The 26,081-nt window shown below is 36.4% G+C and overlaps 1 protein-coding gene and 1 long non-coding RNA gene across 7 annotated transcripts in view; one reads left to right on the top strand and one right to left on the bottom strand.

Moving 5' to 3' along the window:
• dpf3.L (D4, zinc and double PHD fingers, family 3 L homeolog) overlaps positions 1–26,081 on the bottom strand; it is a 148,672-nt gene that overhangs the window by 17,152 nt on the left and 105,439 nt on the right. Inside the window, exons 6-10 of one of the 6 annotated variants that reach the window (XR_005963491.1) lie at positions 19,124–19,190; positions 18,108–18,149; positions 16,728–16,874; positions 6,800–6,928; positions 3,277–4,258 (exon numbers count right to left, since the gene is read on the bottom strand). Coding sequence is in view for 3 of the 6 variants with exons in the window: in XM_041573294.1 (XP_041429228.1) it covers positions 6,800–6,928; positions 16,728–16,874; positions 18,108–18,149; positions 19,124–19,190 (385 nt within the window). In the remaining 3 variants the exon portion in view is untranslated. The remainder of the gene's footprint in view (positions 1–3,276; positions 4,259–6,799; positions 6,929–16,727; positions 16,875–18,107; positions 18,150–19,123; positions 19,191–26,081) is intronic. The other 5 variants (XR_005963492.1, XR_001932738.2, XM_041573294.1 and 2 more) reach the window with 5 other exon arrangements.
• LOC121397140 lies at positions 8,243–25,567 on the top strand. Its single transcript, XR_005963493.1, has 3 exons — positions 8,243–8,318; positions 11,133–11,210; positions 25,419–25,567. It is a non-coding gene; the product is annotated as an uncharacterized LOC121397140 (long non-coding RNA).

Raw genomic sequence — 26,081 nt, 5'->3', positions numbered from 1 at the left:
TCCGCTCATGACATGAAAAAATGCACTGCTTATCCCTTTGTTTTTCAAGTTCCACCATATTGTTAAAACACTAGTAATTTTTATTAGTTAGTACAGGATGTTGTTTGCCTGGAATGTGTAAAATAGGTATGATTTATTATTTTTATTACCTGGATTTGAGATTTTTCCATAGTATATTCCAGTATTGCATTTTTTTGTTAAAAAAAGATAATGGCTGATTTGAAAAACAAAACGGAATCTCATAAGCACTTTACCATTTTTAAGAGGTATGGGATCCATTATCCAGAAAACTGTTATCCAGAAAGCTCCAAATTACGGAAAGGCCATCTCCCATAGACTCCATTTTAAATAAATAAATGTCGTTTTTAAAAATGATCTCCTTTTCCTCTATAGTAATAAAACTGTACCTTTTAATTGATCCTAACTATGATATAATTAATGACTATTGGAGGCAAAAAATCCTATTGGGTTTATGTAATGTTTAAATGATTCTTTAGCAGACTTAGGGGCACATTTACTTAGCTCGAGTGAAGGAATAGAATAAAAAAATACTTCGAATTTTGAATGTTTTTTTTGGCTACTTCGACCATCAAATTGGCTACTTCGACCACGACTTCGAATCGAACGATTCAAACTAAAAATCGTTCGACTATTCGACCATTCGATAGTCGAAGTACTGTCTCTTTAAAAAATACTTAGACCACCTACTTCGCCACCTAAAACCTACCGAGCATCAATGTTAGCCTATGGGGAAGGTCCCCATAGGCTTTCTAGCCAATTTCTGATCGAAGGAAAATCGTTTGATTGATGGATTAAAATCCTTAAAATCGTTCAATTCGAAGGATTTCATTGTTCGATCGAACGATTATTCCTTCGATCGTTCGATCGAATGAATAACGCTTAATGCGCTTAATCCTTCGACTTCGATATTCGAAGTCGAAGGATTTAACTTCGACGATCGAATACCGAGGGTTAATTAACCCTCGATATTCGAACATAAGTAAATGTGCCCCTTAATGTATGGAGAATGGAAATTACCGGTATGGAAATTATGGAAATATCCCTTATTGGAAAAACCCTGGGTCCGGAGCATTCTGGATAACAGGCCCCATACCTGTAGTACATCACATCAGTCCACAGAAACATATCAGCAGTGTCACCCAGCTGCCCACAATGTTGTGTTCTGTTACTAGAATAAGAGACTTCAGTGACCTTCCTGCATCTGTGCTAAAATGTAGATAACACTGACAAGTCTATTCTAGATTTAGTTTTTAAAAAAAATATATATATATATTTTGTATATTGCGTCTGCTTCACAGTTAAAAATAACATTTCTATGTTTTAGAATCATATGGTCTTTATAATGACATGGTTTATTTTGTTGCATGTGCATGTATTGTATTTGTATTTTCTAAAATGAGCCCAAAGCTTTGCATGATTTTGAAGACACAGGGCAAGAGCAATAAAAGTGATGCATACGTATTTAATTGGATTGGATTAAGCACTGCACCACATGAATAACTATATCTAAATAGAGTATCTGCAACAGAATGCAAATTATAATACAAGAACTGATTTATCCTGCTGAAAAGAGGATATTGCATATACATGAATATTAAAGGTTGTGGTTCACCTTTAAGTTAACTTTTAGTGTGTCACAGAATGTCCTCTTCCTAGCAGCTTTGCAATTTGTCTTTGTTATTTATTATTTATAGTCTTTTAAATATTTGCCTTCCTGCTTGTTTCCAGCTTTCAAATAGGGGTCCCTAACCCGGCAGCCAGAAAACTATTGTTTTGCTACAATTTTGTTGTTATTGCTACTTTTTATTACTCCTTTTTTTTATTCAGTCCCTCCATTATTCACTTCCAATCTCTAATTCAACCACTGGCCAGCTTGTAGGGAAAATAAGACCATAGCAATAATATAGCTGAGAAAATGCAAAACTAGAGTGCTGCTTTTTTCCAAATAACTAGAAAACAAAATGAAAGAAATACAAACTGGTTCATAACAGAATATCAATGCCTATATCATGCTAAAATATCATTTTATGGTGAACTACCCGTTTAATGCCGCTTTGTACTGTATTTTAGAAGTTGTTTAGAACTGTGATTTATACATGGGAATTGCTGTTCTGAAAAATGTTGACAATTTCTCTCTGATTTGGCTATACACAGATTTTGGGGATTGTTATCGTAGTGTTTGTTGCTGACAGGGGCGATCCTGGCCCCTCCGCCGCCTGAGGCAGCAGCAGTTGCTGATGCCCCCCTTCCCCCGGAAATTCGCTCATAAAGTACCAGGGAGCAGCATTTTTGCTGCCCCTGGTACCTAGTGGGGCGCTAGGCTGGCTACATCCCAGTGATGCAGTAAAGAAGCCATGCTCTTTTTTAAGGGTAATAAAGCAATGCAGAAGCTTTGGGAGAATATACTAACATGAAGTATTTTGTTTTAACTGCTAAATGATAACATGGCTTCATAGAATATAAAGAAAATTGGAAGCATTCAAATAATTGCTGTTTACTATTTCAAAAAGGAATATTGTGACCCTTTTTTTAGAATTTATTTTAAGATGAAAAATTACTCTGTTTCCATTCCACCCATATAGTTTTATTCTCATCAAAAATAAGAAAGACATCAAGGACTCTTAGACTGTAATCTCTATGGGCAAGGGCCTCCTTTCTACTGTGTTTTATACCACGTGGCACGACATTTCTGTGTAGTTATACTTATGTATTGTATTGATTATAATACTTGTCCTCCCTGTGGACATTGCTGTGTGTCCTTGTAGCGCTTTATAAAAGTTCTACTTACATACATACATACAAAGGCCATAGAAATAATCAGGTGCCCATTTAATAGAATCAACTTAAAAATGAGCAAAACGGATTTCAAACGAGACCTGAACATGTAAAACAGTTCTTCTGAATGAAACAAGGCCTTATGTTTTGTAACATCAAAATCATTTCACAAACTCCTGACCAAAAAGCAACTGTAAGAAACACATTTCCCATTGCAATACCAGCCTAGCAGGAAAGAAAAGAAGGATGAGGAAATAACAGTGAACACAGTGAAATAACAGACTGAGTATGATGTTTGGTCCATACTGTTTAGAATAAGTCATTTTTTCAGTCTCTTTAATAGGCAATTTAGGCTTAAGATTTCCTGTAGGCTTTGAAATCAATTCAGAACAATTAATAATGATTCATACAAAAACGAATGAAAGTGGCTAATACAGGTAGTTACCAGATATGATGACAATGAAACATGTTGGTCCATACCTGTTACAGTTCTGCTGCAGTTGACGTTTGCTTGCAGTTCAGCAGGACTGAAGATAGTTTGGTCTCATGTCCATTGCCCTGTGGACCATTAATGGGTTTTGCTTTGGTATCTTCTAGTTGATGGTTTTAAACAATCGAAAAAAACTAGTTTTATTTAGACAATGGAGAAAGTCTTCCGAGCCACACAAAAACAAATACTATAGACAACTGTAGAAGGGTATTCAAAACTGAGGTATTTAATCCTTTTCTTTTGTTTATGTATCCCCCAAGTTTGACTCTAGCAATGGATCTTCGGGTCTCAAGCAAAATGTCTTGTGAAAGGATTCTAAAGGAACATGCTCCTGTTTTCGATCAGACTCAGAAGGGGGATGAACTACAAAGCTTAATCCACACTGTATGTACACAGTCTTTATGCAGAAGCTATCATTTACAAAAGTCTTATCTTTGAGGTAATCTGAATTGCAGCCAAAATATAAGAAGACTTCCAGTGTTTACCTGCCTACTATTTATGACACGTGAACACCACCGTTGATGGTATTCAGGTACAAATTTAAAGTGGCCTTAAACTCAGCCCTAGTCAGGCTGTTCAATACTGGAAACAAGAATTCTACCTGTTTAAAAAAAAAAAATAATAAGTTAAAAAAAATTGTACACCCACAGTCTTTTAACAATCTAAAAAAAAATATCTATGTTCTGTCCAGTTTGGATAAAGTTGTGCTTTGGAAATGCAGGGGGGAACAAAATGTAGACAAAAAAGTGAACAATTCTAATTAAAAGAAGAAAGGAGTAATCCAGAAAAATGTCATTTAGCAGTCTCCCCGATCCTCTGCAGTTGGGGAGAGATTCACTCCAAGGGAGGAAGGCTCCTCCCAATCATCCTCGTCAAAGCCATGAAATGTTGACGTGTCGCTTTCTGACGTGGAACCGAACAAGTCCTCTGCGGTGTGTAGCTCCTCCTTCCTGCTTTCTCTTCCCAAATGAGCTGACATGTATGATGAATATATCAGCACAAGGGATAAGCAACAGACATTCAGTTATCAATGCAACAAACTAGCACAACCACACCACCAGGACAGAACCAAACCAAACTCACAAAAATATAAGCTCGCAAGCATTCAAATTCTACCATAAAAATGTGTTTTCATACATCAATGTTGGCAGCAAAGGGGTTATTACTTTTTGCTTGCTTTTTTTTCCAATACATCTTAAGGACATGGCAAATTCAATACATTTTGGAACAACCCAAGCAGTTCATGTCCTTTTTTTTTTTTTAAAAGTTGTTTACTAAATGCAGACATCCTAACACAGTACTGTGTACCAATGCAATATTGCTTTTCTGTGTGCATAGAATATATACAAACAAAAAGCTTCAACCTCCATGAATAATGAGCCAAAATGACCGAAATTCAGCTGAAGGAATAAGCAAACTGGAAAGCAAATATTGTTAAACTCATAAAGAATTCATTCAAACAATCTATAAACTGTCCTGTTCACAGATGAGGAAATAGACGCTTATCACTTGCTTTTGCCTATTATGTACCAATATATCCTTCAAGGTATTTTCATAAAGAACTGAACAGTGAGACACCTGTTGTGCTAATTCTGATTGGTGGTCAGCACCTTTCAGTATAATGTTGTCATGATCTTTTAAATTTGCATTCACCCCCATATTGTTTCTAAATAAGAGATACACAGTTATTGGCCAAGTTTATTAGAATAACCAAGAGTAATAAATGCATTATTATATTTATCAGACCCATCCTGGAAATTAGGTAAATTGTATTATGAAGAATATTTAAAAGGTGCCAAAAACTGTGCATCTCAAGTTCCATGGCTTCCTATAACTTTTATTTACCCCCCCCCCCAAAAAAACTATTTTCATTCTCATGATCAAATAGTTCAATTTACCAAAATGTTAACTATAACATAGTTCCTTTTTTTTTACTATATATGAATATTTTGTTGGTATCTAGTGCTCACTACAGTTTTCTTTGACCAAAACGTGGGCTGATGGATGATCGTCGCTAATAAAGAAAGAGTTTCAATTCTATAGCCTCCAAAATGAGGCTAATCTTAAACATGAAAAGCTATCCACATTTTTTTATCAGCTCTGTACCACGTCTTAAAATCCAGTAAGTATTAGTGATAAACAGGTCAACACAAAGCTGCTACTTCCCAACCAGCTCAAAGTCCTCTTTTACTTTATGCCCTGCACCTGACCCATCTCTCCTCAGATGACTTATATATAGTGGTATGTGCCACAAATAGGAAGGGGCCCTGATAGAATTGTGACCTAGCACCTGAAGATCGTCTTCTTGGCCTAAACCCACCCAAACCACCAACCAGTATATCACATATTGGATTACTAGTTGATTTCTTTTCAACTCCCCTGTATAACCCAAGTAACAAAGTAACAGTCACTTGCAAGCATCTAACTGAATGGCTTACACAGTGAATAAGTACAAACAGACTAAATACAATAATAAATAAATAAGTACAAACAAGACTAAATAATGGGACCTTACAATTATTCACAAAATCTGGCGAATTCTAAATATGAAATTGTACATATGGCAATATTCTATAAATATGAAATCGGAGATAAATACTGACTGTGCAGCTATTAAAAGTATATTTACGTGATTAATACCAAGATATTCATCATCATTTGTGTAAGTTTTGACAAGAGGGAATGCAACTTTAAAAGTTTATCAGTATATGAGAGAGGACGGAGTTACAACTATGAATTATGCACGATTGATCATGCTCAGAACTGCAGAGATAGTTAGGTACATAGGCATTCTACACCATAAACCATATCTTTGTAAAATGAAATGCAAACAAAACACAAAAAAATATGATTCAGATTTTCTTTGGTCTCCACTGTAAGCACTGCCAAAAGCAGGGAACTTACCTTCTTATAGCAATATCCATGCAAGTGGCATGTTGAAATTCGGTTCTTATTCAGGATGCCAGAATTTGTAAATATGTATTGTACATAAATCCAAATACTGTTCCTGAAAATAGCTCTTACATTAATCTTAAAACAATTGCTTTTGATGGAGTACTACTGTACTTGCCCAAAAGTCTTCTCTGGAAAGTGGTGGGTAGTACATGACACAGTAATAGCACATATTTGAGGTTTGACAAGGGGAGTCTGTGTCAATAATAAGGGCAGAGATGGTCTAATAATGCAAAACAGGTTGGATAACGGAGAGTTGGACTTGACCATATTTTGCTACAGTGCAAAACTCATGTTTCCCTTGCATATATAGTAAGACCATTAATGGTATATCACAGAATAGTGCTACTTGTCTGTAATGATATCCAGTACAGACCAAAATATAGTATGAGCGTGACTGAAGTTTCCCTTGGCGTGCAGTTTACATAGAAAGTTATACATTCTCACCCATATCATGCAGCTGTTATGCGTAGTATGTAAAACCAAGCACAAAGTCAAGCAACAAGAGAAACTTGCGGTTCTTTTAAGGACAGACTCAGAGCAGAAAGAGGAATGACCTACCAGAGCGCCCACAGTCTGCACAGGACACAAGCTCCTCTGGTTGTCCACTTTTTTTGTTAATGCTTGAGTCTCCGAGACAGAAATCACAGTAGTTATTGGAAAGTATAGCACCATCTGTTCCTTTGCGAGCTAAAGAAGAATAAGAAAATGTTATACTTTGCAATATCTTCTGTATCTGAAAAGATTTCAAGGCAAAACATTTACATTTTAAATATGGTTACTATAATTATATTTATATATATTTATTAATATTTATATTTATATATACTTTTCAATTCTTGAATGTTTTGTGGTTGCCATAGGATGTAAACACCATTTTCATCACCAGATGGATGAATTGAGGATTAATCTGTCAGTATATGTGCTACATTCAAGACCCAGGATCGAACAATGAGCACCCGCCATACTGGCAACTTATGTGCCCACTACACAAATGGTGTGAATTCACTCAGAATGGCCACAGTAACAGCAGTTCTTCAGATACACTCTGTATTAGTGATACCTGAGCCGATTGCAATCAATATCTTAGCACCATGTTTTTTTTCAAAAAAAATATCTAGTACAGGGAAAAGGTATACAATTTGTGCTCTGCTTTTTTAATGGGACGTTCTACTGACCAAATATTATAAATAATAGACCTTTTTTATATCTGCTCATTGAGAAAACCAAGAGTGCTCTCGTAACTAGGAGATGCTAACCTCACAAGTTACTACTAACTAAAGCCAAGGAAAGATTTGGATACAGAAGGACACTGTTACATTTTGATCTATGGATGAAATCACAAGTTAATGGATGCTATTATTTTATTACCTCAGCAAAATAAGGTTGAGTAACAGTTGTTTGCGGAATTGCAAATATATAATATAGATGTTGGTATTTCAAAAATAGAAGTGATCTGCTGCGTGTAAGATCTCTGTCTACAGTTACAAGCAACAGTGATCCATTTGTTGAACTTATAAAAAGGATTAACGTTTTCCTGCTTTTTCAGGAATCATGGATATGTTGCTGAAATGTAATTCCTGGCATATTCTGACATCCACTGTTTTTATTCTGGGAGTTATAGTTTACAAGTGGGTCACCAGGCTGTTCCTTGACCTAGATAAAAATTTAGATAAGTGCAGCTGTGGCTTTTCTGCTGTTCATCTACTGGTATCAGCTGGCTTGAAGATAAAAGTGCTAGCTGCATTTTAGAAGCATCTTTAACAGGTGAATGTATCACTTATATGACACAGGCAACAGAATAAATCATGTATCTACATCATACGGCCTCTCAAAAATTCCAAGCACCTACTATCATCTGCAGGCTTTTTAAGTACCGGGCAGTAATGATACAAGTCCATAGGCATTAAAGAAGCTTGCCTTTATATTAAACCTAACTATGTTGTAAATACACTTAAGCAACTATTCAGTTGTTCTTCATTATTTCTTAACTATTTTTTTTTTCAGCCGGCAACTGGAAGTCTCTGCCCCATTTCACCTGATGTACAAATTACAGCTCTATGAATGGACTTTTGATTGGGTAGGTATTCTTTACAGCTCCTAAAATATCACTGTACTCAAATTCTACTCTTAAAATGAACTAAATATTTTATTCTGTTGAAGAAAAGGCTGATATATGGGTGAGGAAAGAGAGTTGATGTGTCTGCCAGCCAGACATGGGCTAAGTAGGTTATACTGTAAATAAGAAATGAATCTGTGTGTAAAATAGGGTAGAGGGAGATGGGGAAGGTAAAAAGATCATTAGTTTTAGGATATCTTGTTGAGGTTTACACAATACTAAGGGGCAAATTTACTTATGGTCGAATATCAAGGGTTAATTAACCCTCAATATTCGACTGCCAAATTGAAATCCTTCGACTTCGAATATCGAAGTCGATGGATTTACCGCAATTCGTTCGATTCGAAGGATTTTAATCCATCGATCGAACAATTTTTCTTCGACCTAAAAAAGATAGCAAAGCCTATGGGGACCTTCCCCGTAGGCTAACATTGACTTCGGTAGGTTTTAGGTGGCGAACTAGGGGGTCGAATATTTTATAAAGAGACAGAACTTCGACTATCGAATGGTCAAACAGTCAAACGATTTTTAGTTCTAATCGTTCGATTCAAAGTCGTAGTTGAAGGTCGAAGTAGCCCATTCGATGGTCGAAAGTAGCCAAAAAAAACATTCGAAATTTTACGTTTTTTTTCTTCTATTCCTTCACTCGAGCTAAGTAAATGGGCCCTTAAAGTAAATTCTAATGTAATAATAAGAGAAAACTGTAAAATACTGTTCTATAGAACTAATAAGCTTTTCGTGGCATAGCATTTACTGTATATAGCCTGTAGTCACAATTATTCACACCTAGTTTGGAGTTTTGAGATTACATTAAACTGTTTTTCCTCAGTTAACTGTGTTATCATTACAAAACTTAAATATTAAAGTAAATTATTGTTGATTTTTTTAAGATATCTACTAGATATGTATATATAGTGTCAACTATAACATAAAAACAAAGCTGAACATTTCCAAATCGCTAGGGAGAGCTTGAGATGTTGAGTTCCATAGGGAAAAGCAAGTAGCAGACGGACTCCTAGTGCTTTTTAGAGAGTTGAGCTCAGATGGTCAGACAGCTTTTCTACAAAAATCATGCATTTTGAAAAAGTCACCCTCAAAAGGCCCTAAGAATGATATACTGATAGTTCATAAAAATCTTTTTTTGTTTCATTCTAACTTGTAGAAGCATCAATTTGCTGAAGGACAGAGCAATCTCTCCCTCCCTGGTCTGTAACTCAAAGCAAAAAGTCTTCCCTCTGTTCACTTTCAGTCTTGCGTCAGTTAAATGTGTCAAGGCACCAGAGAGATGAAAGAAGAATCTAAGAACATGGTTGACTTTAATTACATCACATAAGTTGCATTGTGCATGTTTATAGTGACTTATTGCTCTGCACATCTCTTTCAATACGCTCCCGCTTAGATGGCAGAAACTAAAGTTTATGGTGGAACTACATCTACCATCATCCCAGTGATATAAAACATTTCAATCAACATTACTTTCCAAACCTGGAAGAGATTCCTTTTGCTAAATGATACTTTGTATGGACATTAAGGGGCACATTTACTTAGCTTGAGTAAAGGATTAGAATGAAAAATACTTGGAATTTCAAAGTATTGTTTTGGCTACTTCGACCATCGAATTGGCTACTTCGAATCAAACTAAAAATCGTTTGACTATTCGACCATTTGATAGTCGAAGTACGACCACCTACTTCGCCACCTAAAACCTACCGAACATCAATGTTAGCCTATGGGGAAGGTCCCCATAGGCTTTCCTAGCAATTTCTGATCCAAGGAAAATCGTTCAATCAATGGATTAAAATCCTTTGAATAATTTGATTTGAAGGAATTAATCGTTCCATCAAACAATTTTTCCTTCGATTGAACGAATTTGGTAAATCCTTCGACTTTGATATTCAAAGTCGAAGGATTTAACTTCGATGGTCGAATATCGAGGGTTAATTAACCCTCGATATTCGACCCATAGTAAATGTGCCCACATATGCATTTAACCTTTTTCACTTTTCTTTCATTTCTCCCATGAGCACAAACTACATGCCTTGCATTGTGTCCGTTATATACATGATGTGGGTATTTTTAATAGAACTTCGTCCCATTTATGTAGCCACTAGCCAGCTTCGGGTCTTGAAATATTACTGTAAACTAACAAGTTATTTCAGTTTAGCTGTTTGGCTACAATGCAATAGTTTTTGAGAAATGATTATCTTATTAACAGGGCTTATTGATACAAGAGTAAAGATTATATGACAACAGTAGGATTTAACGGTCTATTTGAGGGTGCTAATGCTGCCCACATGTAAAGAAAAGCCTAGTTCTCTATCATTAGATTTTTTGGTTCTTGCATTTCAGTGTCACACCAACATGGATGAACAGTATTTTTAGAGAATGCCATGTAGTTGTCAATATTTGCAACATATGTAAACATAAATTGTATGATGCCTCTTGTTTCTAGATCTTGTTGCAACTGGTAAAGTGGGTCACTAATACTAAACTGAATAATACATTTTTCATTGAGTCTTATACCCCTAGCATTAAATATTTTCTTCAGCACTTGCACCATTTCCATCACTTGCACCATTTTCAGTACTAAACAAGCCCTTCTGTGTTATGGGTTTCTGACTTTTTTATTGTGAGGAGTGGGCTATTACTGATCACCCAGCAGGTGTAGACATATTAGAAAAATAGTAAATTTAAACATTAGAAATATTGTCTTTTGGTGCTATGTGTTTCAGTATACTAACTTTGTTTTGCTGTCTTACTGCCCATCAACAACAGGGTGAATGACTGGGTTCATGGAAAGTAAAGCTAAATAAACATGCACTCTGTAGAACCCGGAGCAGCAGACTCTTGCAGGTAAGGGTTCATAAAGAAAAACAAGTTAATAATAAACTCAAATAATTAATTTCAAATTACTTGAAATAAATTGTCGGTATAAAATGCAGCACACTAAGGGGAACGTCCAGGCAGAACCCCCTCTGGGTAACTGGGGTACTCTGACTTGGCCTTGATGTCTGTGATTAGACATCTGACGTGTACCGACATGTGACAAAGTATCACAAAGCAATTTTGTTTTCAATTTTCCATTAGTCCCACTATATCACCCAGCTGCTACTGCTGCAATTAAAGAATAGGGAGGATTGATTCCTCTGTAACTATACATGCTGTTTCAGGGGAAGTGACCTTGCCCAATGAAGTATAGATTGCTAAATCCTTTAGTTGTTTCAAAGCAAATTACACTGATAAAGGTATTAACAATACACTTTTTTCCTGGGGGTGGACTGGGTACAGGTCATCCTTAGAGCCTGCTATTAAAGAGTCCTGCATGTTTTAACCCTGTACTTTTGTGCCTCATTTCTGTGTTAGAGATGTATTGGAGGCTTGTTTCTCTAGAATGTGTTAGCTCAAAAAGCTTCTCAAGGAGGGACTGGCTCCTACAGGGTAAACCTCTTTCTTGAGAAGTCACCTTCTCCCAGGTCCAAGCAGTATAGTAATCCTGCAGATAAAGCTGCTTTGCCCATACTCCAACACCCCAAGCATAAGGCTTGCTCCAAACTCTGCAGTGATTAACAGAGGAGCAGCACATATTAAACTACTACATATGGCACACTAGCTGTGAGGATTACCCTTGTACCCCTAACTTCTAAAGCTCATTGCAATCCGTATACTATAATACATGGTTTCTCACTGTACACAACTGTAGAATACTGACACATGGATAAAGATTTGTACAGCTGCAGGGTACACAGCTGTATTCTTGTTTTAATATGTTAAACAAGATGGTCCATACTAATTCCTTTGATGAGGACAAATCGCAGCCAGCACACGCTTTCAAAATGATTGGATCACTCAGAATTGATTTTGTCTCATGCTCTGTTGAACAACGGAAAGAAGAGTTGAAATCATAACCTTTGGTATTCTAACCTCTGCTTATTTGAATATGAAGTAAGTCTTGAATATAATTGCTTCTTGTAATATTAGATGTGTTTTCCTGTACTGCTAAATGCCTGTCATGTGACATTTAACATGTCAAGACCTTGATGTCTCACAAGCAAAGCCCATTTTCTCTTGGCATAAAGACATCCGCCAAATTGTGGCAGCAGTGAAAGGCTTTGTGCATTTCTTTATTCTCTGTAAACCCACAGTAAAAGGTACAGCAGCAACAGGCATCTATTTTCAGAACCAGTAATTGCACCTCTTTAAAAACGTAAAATTTTGCTTGAAACACCCCTGACAACATGTAGTGTCAAATGCTGCACTCAAGCTGAGAAGCCCCAATTGGTGTTGCTCACTGGATGTACTGTGCCATTAGCTAGAGTTCAGAGCAGGTTTTTGGGATGCAGATTTTTGTAGCGTGACAAAAATAAGTCCTAAGTGATGTCTTATTGTAATATTCATTTCCAGCAAGGCATCCTAAGGACTGAGTCGTGTCCAATTTGCTCCTTGGAGGAATCATGCTGATTTTCGACTTGGAATGATAGGCCCCCAGCTTCTACTAGTCTGGCATGCTGTCATGGCAACCAGCACCCGCGGTTTCTGCCACCTGTCATTATTTTGTGTGTCGGGTAAACCGTTCCAGGCATCCATTCTAAATCTACTTCTAAAATTCAGCCTCCTCAAGAGTATACAATGCACTGAATACAAGGTAGCTACAGTAATATGCAAACCATTTGGAAATGAAACTTATGCAAGAATATACTGGTGACAATAGCAAGGCCCGAAGCCAGAGTATAGGTCCATTGATTCTTTCCACTTAAAAAGTACAGAAGAAATAGATGAAATCAAATCAGTGTATAAGTTAGACAGGGGCATATTTCTGATTATTTGATAATTGTTTTCAGGCACAGCAAAAGCAGATAATGTGAACTTACTTGCGGCTTTTTGTTTTTTTTCCAGATCCTCGTTTGCAAAACCCATGTATATTTTTATATATAACTGACAGGTTTTTGCAAAGACTATGCTCACTGCCTAAAACTTGGCAAACTTTTTTTTGTTTTTGTTAAAACCTGCTAATGGAAATAAATATGAATTAATTTATCCTCAGTATACATCTGCGATGTCTAAACTGCAAATAGAGACGCGTCTTTCCCGAATTGCTAGTGCCTCCCCTTTACTCTAACACTGACCATATACATGCTTATGTAATTGTTGCAAGCCCTTATATTACACTGTGAGCATGGGGACCAAGAATATATTTGCTAATATGTGTATACATCAAATGTTTTTTGTGAGTTATTCGGATCTATGGAATGGTCACATAGTAGTGTCTTTTTTAAAGGTAAGTTGTTTATAGACTAAGAGGCACCATAACATTTTTAGCATGGGATTTATGTTGAGGGTGATTTCAAAAGAATGTGTATGTCCCCTTTAAATATTTGGAAAGTCGCCTATACATTTGAGCAGCTAGTTATCATACTTATATGCTGTAAATATCATTTTGCCTGTTGTTTAAGCTGCCAAACTCTCATACCTAGCAGAGGTAAATGAACCTTTAAAATGGCGGCACTCTGAAAAAGAAAAACTATAAAAAGAAAAAAACAAAATATATACTTCAGTGTTTACTGTTCAGGGAAAATGTGAGATTGTTAACTGGCCTGCTGTTCAGCTGACAGACTGCAGGCATTCAATGCTTAAAGCTAAACGTTATAGCCAGTGAATCATGGACTGATCATAACCCAGTTTGCCTATGTTTCTTAACAAACAAGTTGAACAGAAGAAAACTTTTGGAAGTTTTTGTAAAGAAAACTACATAATAGAAAAATAACAGTATACAGAGAATGAATGAGCCTTGCAATACAATTCTCTGTCACTGCCACAATAGCATAAGCACAACTACAGGAGGTGTTATGCTTGCTGCTAATGATAGAAGATATTTGAGAAGTAATATACTAGGATGGAGACTATTAGCCCTCCATCCTTTACCTCCCACAATTATATTGATCCACATATGGAAAAACATTCAAACGTATCTTTTATTTATGTTATTACTAATCCATCACTTTAGAAATACCACTTTTTTTTTTGTTTTGCTCAATGTAGCGAAGAACTGCAACCAAACATAATGGGGTGATTAGTTTAGTATTTATCAATTTTCCCACCTCCATTGTGTTAAGGGGCCAAAATTCCCATGCCACCTCACCTATATCAGCATCTTCAGTAGTCATTTTAAATGCATTGACAAAACAAGTTCGTTCATTTTCATTGAAAGGAACAGTAACACAAAAAAGTTTAAAGCAATTCATTTATAATGTACTATTACCCTGCATTGGTATAAACGTTTTGTTGGTTTCAGAAAGACTACTATAGTTTATATAAATAAGCTGTTGTGTAGCCATGGGGGCAGCCATTCAAAGGAGAAAAGGCTCAGGTTTACATAGCGGATTACAGATAAGCTTTGTAGAACATAATGGTGTTATCTGTTATCAACTATTTATCCTGAGCCTTTTCTCCTTTTTTTCAGACTGAAAGGCTGCCCCCTCGCTTTACTGCAGCTTGTTTGTATAAACTATAGTAGTGTGTCTGAAGCAAACACATCAGTTGCAGGACAACAGTATATCCTATTTTAATTATTTATCATTACTTGTTTTACTGTTACGTTAATCAATCCTACCACTAATCTAGTATCAAACTTAGTTAACCATAAAGTTTGCCAAAAAAGTTGCACTTTACTAAATAAAAGGTCACAGTGTGGCTTCTATACATATTGCAATTTTTTTTAAACCTATAACTGTAAATAGAACCACAGACACAAAATCACTAACGTTTGCAGTGAGAAAAAAGGGCACCCAAAAATGCAAAGTCCATGCCCAGAGATCACAGTCCATTATTTCATTTCTATAAGCAATTGCCACTAGCTGAAGACCCCAGGAAATTGAAACTAAAACTTCAGAGGAAGATAAAGATAGCAGATAATTAGTAAGGTTACATAATTGTCTTACTAAGTCACCCACAGTTACATTAATTAATTTAGTCATAACCTAATTCAAACTGTAAATTCAAATTAGGATTATGGTCCTTTCGAACTGTTTAATCAGAGTGAACATGCATAAAATCACTGAACAGAGTCCTCTAGATATCCACCACATTCTCTATGTGCCTACATTTCCTGGCTAGAAAGTGTCAATTTTAAAGCACACTGCTGATATCCATATACAGTTTATTACCCCAAAAAGATAAAACTCTGCATACTATCCCAGTTCCACATCTTTATATACTAAACAAGAAAGATTTCCATTTTATTACATGCTGGGTGCACTGTCAAGTGATCAAAAAACAAGTGCATAAAACAAACATATGATCAGGGCTGGAACTGGGGAAGGCAGAAGAGGCGTGTGCTTAGGGTGCAAAACTTGGGGGGCTCCAGGCACGTACCTTCCTTGTTGCCTACCCCTAGTCTGGCTAATCCCACTGATCTTCACCTGTTTGCACACTCATCTGCGGGCGATTCTTCTGCCCTTTTTCTATAACCTCTGTTCTCTACTAAAGTTAATTGTTGCTAACATTCAGGAATCAAATTAGTGGTAAGTATATTAGAATCTATATTCCATACGGAAAGTAAAAAAGCACGTCCATTAACCAGTTAGCTGAAAGATGTGTTACCAAAATTATCCTGATGACGGTGCAGGCAACTTCAGTCTTTTGTGGTGGTGTATAATCTTACCTTTATCAAGAATATTGAAGGGCAGTTCATACACCTCCCCAAAACTTTGTCCTTGCCTGAACCTCCACAAAAACAAATGGAGTAACTCCAATTTCTACTACATATCTAGTGAACAGAGTTAGTTTCTTTCTTGTTTACTACGGCACCAAACTGGTGGATGTCTGAGGAAGGTCCTGTGCTGACTGAAATGTCAGACTATCATGTACTTTTTTTGTTGTTGGTAATGTATAACACCATGTTTTAATGATCATGATATTCTTCATGCACTAATGTCTGATTTCCTGTGTATGGGGCACTTGATTCAGGTAATTACATTATTAAAATTCATACCTGCCTTGCTGGTGACCAAGCTTTAAGGACTATTCATTACACTGATGTGCCAGGATAAAGATTCTATGCCAGATATACAGGGGTCTGGGGTCTATGTTACTCTCCTTAGGAAAAATAACAGGAATACCCCACTGGAGCCATAAGGTCAAGATGCCAATGGTAAATGTCTGCAATGCAAAGTCTACAAGGTCCATAATCGTCTAATAATTTTGGCTATACTATATAGTTCATGCAGCAAAAAAGGACCCAGAATGGAGTACACTACCAGTTATTGATATCTCCCTACAAACCCTAAAGCAAGCATTAGAACAGACACCCAACTGAATTGACAAAATATCTAGAAAAGAAAGAACAAGAGAATTTTGGGTCTCCATAAAACTTACGTTTCTGGTTTTCATTTCTAATGGCAGAGGGAGAACTTGGGGACCGTGTCTCTTGGTCTCTGCAGTCTGTCCCTTCTTCATCAGCTAAATGAGTGTGGGCATAATGGTAGCTGAGGCCAGGCCTGTTCTTGTAGCGTTTCCCACAAACTGGAAGGAAACATTATACAAATCAAAGTTCTGCTCTCGATCTTCTTTGGAATCAGTGACTACAATAGATGGTACAAATTTAATTCCTTTATTTATCACTGGATCCTGTAATGTAATGAGATTACACTTATAATGCTTAAATACATTTACATTTTTTCACAAGAGGATAATCAAAGAGGAGAAATATTTTCCAATGAAGTGATGTAGCCTAGCAAACAAATTGCCTTGAAATGCTTATCGACAAAATTAAACCTTAGTTCTATTTGTGGCGTGTGTTTTTATCAAGATAACATGGCATGTCAATTTTTTTTTCCGTAATGGTATAGTCAACATGTAGAGGCCCATTTATCAAAGGTCGAATTTTGAATTCATTTGAATTTTTTTTAATTTCGAATATACTCACAATTTGACTGGGAGGTTATTTAAGAAAAAAATGGAATCTCGAATATTCGATCAAATAGTTCAAATCTGCAAATTCTAATCAAATTTCTCCCAAAAAAAACCCCTCAAATGTCAGGAAGGCTATTAATGTTACCAAATGGCTCATGGGACCTCTGCCATTGACTTTGAAATGTACTCGGCAGGTTTTAGGTGGCGAATAATCGAATTAGGACTGTTTCCATGGTCGAGGTGTGATAAAGCTCACATTCAAATTTAAAAATTCAAATTCAAATGTACTTGATAAATCTGCCCCTAACTGAAACGATTTTACATTCTCTTGCATGTTGATATGTGTTTCAGTAAAGTTTGCTCTACCATGAATGCAAATGAATATATTTCTATAGCAAGATCACACCATTTGTTCATTTTGGTTTGCAATAGACACTGAAAAATATAAAATGTAAAAAAATCATAGAAACAATGTTTAAATCTCAGGGGTCTTCTGTTGTCCACTGACAGAGAATGTTAAAACCAATGCAGCTTGGTCACTGTCAGTACAACATCGATTCCTAAACACCAATTTGACACAGGAAGACCACAATGGCATAATAAATTGAGAGCCTCTTTGAAAGACAGGAGACAGAACTGTACATTACCTCAGCAAGTTAAACCACACGTAGTGCATGCACCTTGCCAACATTTATGAAACCTCTTCCAGGCTTGCACTTAGCAATCAATTAACCCTAAACAGGGAGACTGCCAATATCAAAGAAATGGCTATACCCTGCCACGCACATGTACAATGTGAGCAGGGGCTGAAGGAGAACGAGAGCAGCAATAACATTGAAGTACCTTTGTCGGCTGTTTTTGAGTTATGCTTTTGTTTGTAACTATCTGCAACAGAGAGAGAAAGAAAATGAAAAGTGAACCTTTCTAGAGAACATGGAGTGCCGTGGAATGGAAGGGAATAAAGGACTGCAAAGAAAAGGAAGAACTCAGCTGTGGCCAGAAATACACCAGCCAGTGGCTCTACACTTGCACAGAGGATGCACTTATTAGCCAACGATGCTAAGACTTGCCATTTGGTGCAGCAGTGCAAGAGATCCCCCTTAGAAAGCCATGGGCTGGAATATGTTGACAAAAGATTTGCTTCTGAACTCAGGTAGTGATCATAAACAGAGAGAAAAAATATATTTTATCCATCTTCTGAGACACCAACAGATCAGGAAATGGTATATTTTCTGTATGAAGGATCAATAAAATGCATTAGAGTGCAACTCCAGGAAACTGCTAGATATCAAGGCATTAGATCTGCCTGCTTGCGATTATGGAGTAGAATGTCAATGTCCTTTAAAAAAGGCAGATGGAAAATAAGCACAACCCTCAAAGTTGGCTGGTTAAAAGCAAATATACATGTAATATATATGTATGTATTGAATGAACAAATTTGGAGGAGAACTGCAGTGCACAATGAACATTTGGAATCTGCTAGAAATTATACTGAAATTAAAAAAGAAGAGCATGTATTTACGGAACAATAGAGGAATGAAAGCTAAAATAACAGAATAAAATAAATTGCAAACTACAGCCAAATGGAAAAGCCGAGGTACGTGAACCTGCCAAAATTAAACAGGACGATCAAAGGCCGAAAGGGAAGCCGAACCCCATCAAAACCACCTGCACGATGATTTTTTTTCTTGTAAAAATAAATACAGTGTTGGAAAGAAGATGAAAGGCTAGCATGCAGCTGGAAAGAAGCAGCATAGCTCGCTTAACATAAAAGCACAAAACACAACACTGGCTGCCATCAAGTTCAACCATACTGAGCATACGGCACAAAACTAAATGAACGGAAAGAATCTACTTACTGTCACACACATAGGGTTTATCATGTTCATCGATTGAGGTATCGTTCCTCCTCCTGCCACCACGAGCCTGCAATTGGAAATGTCACTCATCACATATTGGGAATGTTCATACATATTATTGCTTGGCCATTTTTACAGTAGCAAACATTGATAGTAAAAGGCCGCTAGACCTTTAAATGTTCCAACAGAATTGTGGTTGGTTCAAAGGCATACCTATGCTGCATACATTCATGCTATCTCTATATCGGGTATACAACTGTCTTCAAAGCCAATTAAAAAGTGAAAATAGCTGAAAAGCTGAAATATTTGGTCAAGTCATAAAAATGGTCAAGAAAAGGCAATGTGGGGCTTAAAAGAAAGGGAGTAATAGAAATATAATCTAAACGACATTCTGATGCAAAGACCTGTATCTTTGTTATAATTAATTTATTTTCTTCTCCATAACATTGTTGCTGTAAGTCTTGTGAATCTATCACAAGTCCTAATATGGTAACAGGAGAAAGTGTTAGGAATCTACATAGAGTATACAGATTTAACACGAGATAACATGCACTAATAACCTAATTACCCAGCATAACAAATGGCATTTGCCAATGGTAAAACAGTTCTGCTCTTCTATAAATACTTTCTAGTAAAGGAACAAACAGGTATGGGATCCAGTACCTGGAAACCCATTATCCAGAAAGCTGTGAATTACAGGAATACTCTGTTATAATCAAACCATTTTCAAAAATGAATTCCTTTTTCTCTGTAATAATAAAACCGTAACTTGTGCTTGATCCCAACTAAGTAAAATATAATTAATCTTTATTTGAGGCAAACAATCCTACTGGGGTTATTTACATAGTTACATAGTTAAATTGGGTTGAAAAAAGACAAAGTCCATCAAGTTCAACCTCTCCAAATGAAAACCCAGCATCCATACACACACACCTCCCTACTTTTAATTCAATTCTATCTACCCATACCTATACTAACTATAGAGTTTAGTATCACAATAGCCTTTGATATTATGTCTGTCCAAAAAATCATCCAAGCTTTAACTGAATCAGCCATCACATCACCCGGCAGTGCATTCCACAACCTCACTGTCCTGACTGTGAAGAACCACCTACGTTGCTTCAAATGAAAGTTCTTTTTTTCTAGTCTAAAGGGGAGGCCTCTGGTACGGTGATCCTCTTTATGGGTAAAAAGGTCCCCTGCTATTTGTATATAATGTCCTCTAATGTACTTGTAAAGTGTAATCATGTCCCCTCGCAAGTGCCTTTTTTCCAGAGAAAACAACCCCAACCTTGACAGTCTACCCTCATAATTTAAGTCTTTCACACCTCTAACCAATTTAGCTGCAAGTCTCTGCACTCTCTCCAGCTCATTTATATCCCTCTTAAGGACTGGAGTCCAAAACTGCACTGCATACTCCAGATGAGGCCTCACCAGGGACCTATAAAGAGGCATAATTATGTTTTCATCCCTTGAGTCAATGCCCTTTTTTATGCAAGACAGAACTTTATTTGCTTTAGTAGCCACAGAATGACACTGCCCAGAGTTAGACAACTTGTTTTCTACAAAGACCCCTAGATCCTTCTCATTTAAAGAAGCTCCCAACACACTGTCATTTAGTGTATAACTGCATTTATACTATTTTTGCCAAAGTGCATAACCTTGCATTTATCGACGTTGAACCTCATTTTCCAGTTTGCTGCCCAGTTTCAGAACTTAGACAAATCACTCTGCAAAGTGGCAGAAACCTGCAAGGAACCTATAGTTTTGCACAACTAGAAACAGCAAAAATAGAATGTCCACCTCCAGGTCATTAATAAACAAGTTGAAAAGCAAGGGACCTAGTACAGAGCCCTGCGGTACTCCACTAACAACACTGGTCCAATTAGAAAATGTTCCATTTACCACCACTCTTTGTAGTCTATCTTTTAGCCAGTTCTCTATCCAAGTACAAATACTATGTTCCAGGCCAACATTCCTTAATTTAACCAGTTACCTTTTATGTGGCACTGTATCAAATGCTTTAGCAAAGTCTAAGTAAATCACATCCACTGCCATCCCAGAATCGAGGTCCCTGCTTACCTTCTCATAAAAAGAAATTAAGTTAGTCTGGCAAGATCTATTACGCATAAAACCATGCTGGCACACACTCACAGTATTATGATTTGCTATGAAGTCCAGTATCTTATCCTTTATTAAACCTTCGAAAAGCTTTCCTACCACTGATGTCAGACTAACTGGCCTATAGTTTTGAGGCTGAGAACGGGATCCTTTTTTGAATAGAGGCACCACATTAGCAATTCGCCAGTCTCTCGGCACTATGCCAGACCTCCATGAATCCTGAAAAATTAAGTAAAGAGGTTTGGCAATCACAGAGCTATTTAATATTTAAAATATTTTTAAGCAGACTTGTGGTCGTATGGAGATCTAAATGATTGAAATTTAATAAGCATTCCATATAACAGGACTGGACTCCCCCACTTTTTGCTTTATGGGAACATAGGGACCTAGGAGGGATGGTGAAGGGTCATGAATGCTGTAACTAAGAAAAACCTTTTGGATTCAGACTTTAACCCCACAGAGTCTCAGTAAATACATGTATTGCTTTTTCAAAATCTTTTCTTGATACACTAATATGATGTATGAATATATAGTAAATTAAGTATGTAATATGTATGTTAATGGGATACAAATCCGTTTTGTTTTAATATATAGGTAACAACTTGGGATAATGAAGCCCTCTGGGAAGGCTATGTCCGACCTATGTGCATTGAACTATAGTATATGAAAAAACATTAAGGGGCACATTTACTAAAACTTAAATAAATCTTTTCTTTTTTTAAAACAAATCCAACCAAACTCCCATTCATAATTTTTCTCAAAAAAATCGGAGCATCAAAATGGCACAACAAAATTGAGTGTCAATTCAAATCATACGATTGACACTCTGAAAACTTGGTTTTATCAAGTTTTCCCTGCAAAAATCCAGAATTTTTAAAATTTTCCAAATTTTTAAGATCAGATTACGATGTCAAAAAACATGACCCTGACAGGTTTGAGATGGCATATTTTTCAGATTTTTAGTAGTTTTGGGGTATGATTAAAAGTTATGTTTTAGATACACTGTTGCAACAGTTGCCTGAACTAGTTTGCTTGTTACAATGAGGATGGGATGTTGTCTGGCCCACATTCTATTCTATTTGTTATAGTTGATGTATTCTTATATTATATAGTTTGGTTGCTAACTATAGTTTGATTGCTAACAGGCAAACTGCTGCTGCAAAATAGGTTCTGCTCCAAACTTACACTGTATAGTTTTGGGGTATACTAAATCTCTAAAAATTTAATTTGAGAAAAAAAATCAAGGTTTAATAAATGGCCCCCTAAATGATGATATACAATTATATTGAAAAAGCATTCATACTTTTTGTATAATTTGCATAATTAATAGTGAGAAACAGCATTTTGAATTTACACATTCATTTCATAAACATATTTTGTTCAGGGTCTATGGGTATTTTAACAACTTAATGCATTTTCTAAATACATTTTTAGAAGAATCCACAAAAATATAACCCTTACAACAATAACTGCATATTGTATTACCTGTATTTTTAGTCAAAGACAGTGAGTTGTCCTATCATAAAAACGACATTCTTGCATTAAACTTCACAATATACAGTAATTTACAGTTTGATACAGTACCCCATATACACTACAGTACTTGAATAGTACTCACTAGGGCTAGGATGAGTTTTGAAAGGTTATGTAAAACAATGCAAATTGGTATGACAAGTAAAGAATGGACAATTTAATGCCAAAAAAAAAACCGTTTGAAATCAAAAGACACTGGATATGGTATGAATTTTCATTGCTTTACTTTTTTCTTTACTTCTGGTTTGTGAATTCCAACTCATTCAGGTTCTTAGGTTCTCTAATCTGCTGGAATCTTATTCTTTTAACATGAGTGAAAATGGTGCTTACAGACCCCCTCCAATGTCCAACTTCTGTGGTACCGAGGGATGGAATTTTTCTGGCCTGCATGGTGGAGGGCCGATAATGGAAGCCAGTGTTGACCACTCCCTGTTTTTAAACCACACCCACTTTAAACTACACCCATGTTATCACAAGAACTTCATGAGGGGCGCCACACAAGGGTGTTGCGGGCCGCCAGTTGGACAGCACTGTCTTAAAGGAGAAGGAAAAGCTAAAATTAAGTAAGCTTTATCAGAAAGGTCTATATAAATACACCAGTAAACCCTCAAAGTAATGCTGCTCTGAGTCCTCTGTCAAAAGAAACACAGCATTTCTTTCCTTTTATTGTGTACACATGGGCTTCTGTATCAGACTTCCTGTTTTCAGCTTAAACCTCCAGGGCAGGGCTTGAGCATGCTCAGTTTGCTCCTCTCCCCTTCCCTCCTCCCATCCCTGCTGTAATCTGAGCTCAGAGCTGAAAGTGAGCAGGGAGAGACTCAGGCAGGAAGTGATGTCACACCAAGCTTATATGGCAGCTTCTATCCTAAACAAACAGAGACAGTGTCTACAGCTGTTTACTCAGGGATGATAAAACATTCTGCAAAATAAATATAGTGTTCTAGCTTGCACTATTGAGGCTAATCTGTTGACAATAAACCGTCTTGGAGCTTTCCTTCTCCTTTAAGATAGGAACATAGGTTTACAGTAGAACTGGTGGGTGCAAACCCGGATACTATCAGCTGCTCTTGCTGCAGAATTCAGTTCAATAGCTTTGTGAATTCCCTCCACAGAGTGTATTAATTTGCAGAATTATAAAGTATGCAATTAACAGTTTTGTAAAAAAAAAAAATCGTGAAAAACATACATTCAAAACATAAGATACAACTCCAAGCCTTCAGTAAGCGAAAAGCACAAATTTACAGCGTGAAGCCTCCAGCAAACAAACATCAAAACCAAGCGTCAGCAAGGTGGAAAAAAATATAATATCAAAGAACAAAAATATTCAACATTTAACGGCAATGAGCAAAAATACAGAAAGTGAAAAAATCGGCAAACAAATTCACCTAACTACAAACAACTTGGTGTAAAAATACACAATGTGAATTACTTGGCAAAAAAACAAAATGTATCATGTGAAAGAATCAGCTCAACAGTAAATTGCTAAATTAGGAAAACAAAGGACATTTTATGTGTGTTAAAAGTGTGCTTTTTAAAGATAAGCTGCAGTAAAATTCAGACATTTAAAAAATGCTGTGAAGTGGTTCCCAAACTGTGGATCTGGCTCCCATAGAAGGTCCAAAGCAAGGGTTAGGGGGCAATTAGGGTTAAAGGCTTAATGCATATGCCTTGTATATCTTTGGATCTATAAATAAATTATCTTTGGCCACGTTTTCCTTTATATGAAATGAACCAAGAAGGACCAATTCAACTGCAAGTTGGGTCTGACCTCAAAAAGTAGGGCTGCTGATTTAGGGGCTTTTAAAATACACAAAATGCAGGTAATGTGTTTTGCTTAGAAGTGTCAGCCATAAAAATGGGTATTTGCACTTTTTATGAATTAAAAGGTCTCTATATGAGACATAGTTGGGTAATCTTATGCATCCTGGGCATCAAACTATCTAGAATACTGTTGTCCTTCATAATTATGATGATGTATCTATGTAGCTAAGGGTATATGAGAAATGAAATGCTAAAAAGGGCAAGCTTTGACACAATAGCCTATTTTGACTAACATTATCAGTCAGAAAGTTTTTTGTAGAAAGACATATAATTCCATTTTGTATTCTTCAAAAAGTGTAATTTGCAAAAATATATTGTGTAAGTAGGGTTTTACCACACATAAAATGCGGACAATGTTCTGCCACATATTTAGGTAATCGTATGTATATCAGTACTGGGCAGCACACTCCGTATATATGTATATTTATATGTCGTTAAATTTCACAAAAATGCAGACACAATTCGAATGCTTAGCTTTTTCTAGGAAATAGTACAAAGTGTTAAAAGATTATTTTGTAGTTGGTGCATTTATGGAAACTTTTATCTCACAGTCCAGGAAGGCAAAAGTATGTGAACCATTTTATTTAGTAACTGGTGGAGGTTATTGCAGCTAAAGCATGTTCTACCACACATTTGCTGGAGCTGCTGAAAAGATTTGCACAAAGATTAAGTGGAATTTTAGACTATTCCTCTTTGCAAACGGTCCCAGTTTATTAATATTATTGTAATTCTCTGCATGAACAGCTCTCTTCAGGTTATGCCACATCATCTCAGATGGATCAATGTCTTCTTTTCAAGTCATTTTATTGTTTACTCCTAGGTTTTGGGTCGTTGGAGCATCGCCGAACTTCAGGTGACGGACTATTTCCTGACATTCTACAAGAAAATTTTTAGTTTGAATTAATTGTAGCCTCTATGGAAGCAAGCTGCCCAGGCCCTAAAGGCCATACTTCACAGAAGGGATGAGGTTTTAAGGTTGGTTTACAGTATTTTATTTTTCCATTCATACAATTGTATGTCTCATTGGTCCACAGAACACTGTTGCCAGTAATGTTGTGGAACATCCAGGTGCTCATTCACAAACAATTGGTTTCTTTTATGTTTTCCTTCCATTAAGAACATTTTCTGTGTTCTTTATTTTGTATATTGTTTTAGTGGATATGCATATTGGTCCTCTATTGTCACCTTTTACAACACTGCATGCTGAGCTTTTGCTATTATCTTTTACAAGACACCCACTCTTAAGGTGGCCATGCACAAGAAAATTTTGTTGCGTGAACAACAGATTTTAACACAATCCGATAAAATTGTCTACTTATCGTTGCAATGATTGTATTGTTCCAACAAAATCATCCCAACAGTTGATCAGGCAGGTTTAAAAATTTCCATTGTCTGAAATTAGTCAGTGACGGTATAGTCAATGTGCACGCTTTTGGCAAAACAAAGGGACAGACAGCCATCTGTTATTATATGCGAGATCTTG

The sequence above is a fragment of the Xenopus laevis genome, chromosome 8L (genome assembly GCF_017654675.1).
Source record: "Xenopus laevis strain J_2021 chromosome 8L, Xenopus_laevis_v10.1, whole genome shotgun sequence".
NCBI classification, from domain to species: Eukaryota; Metazoa; Chordata; class Amphibia; order Anura; family Pipidae; genus Xenopus; species Xenopus laevis.
This window is presented reverse-complemented; position numbering and strand designations above follow the sequence as displayed.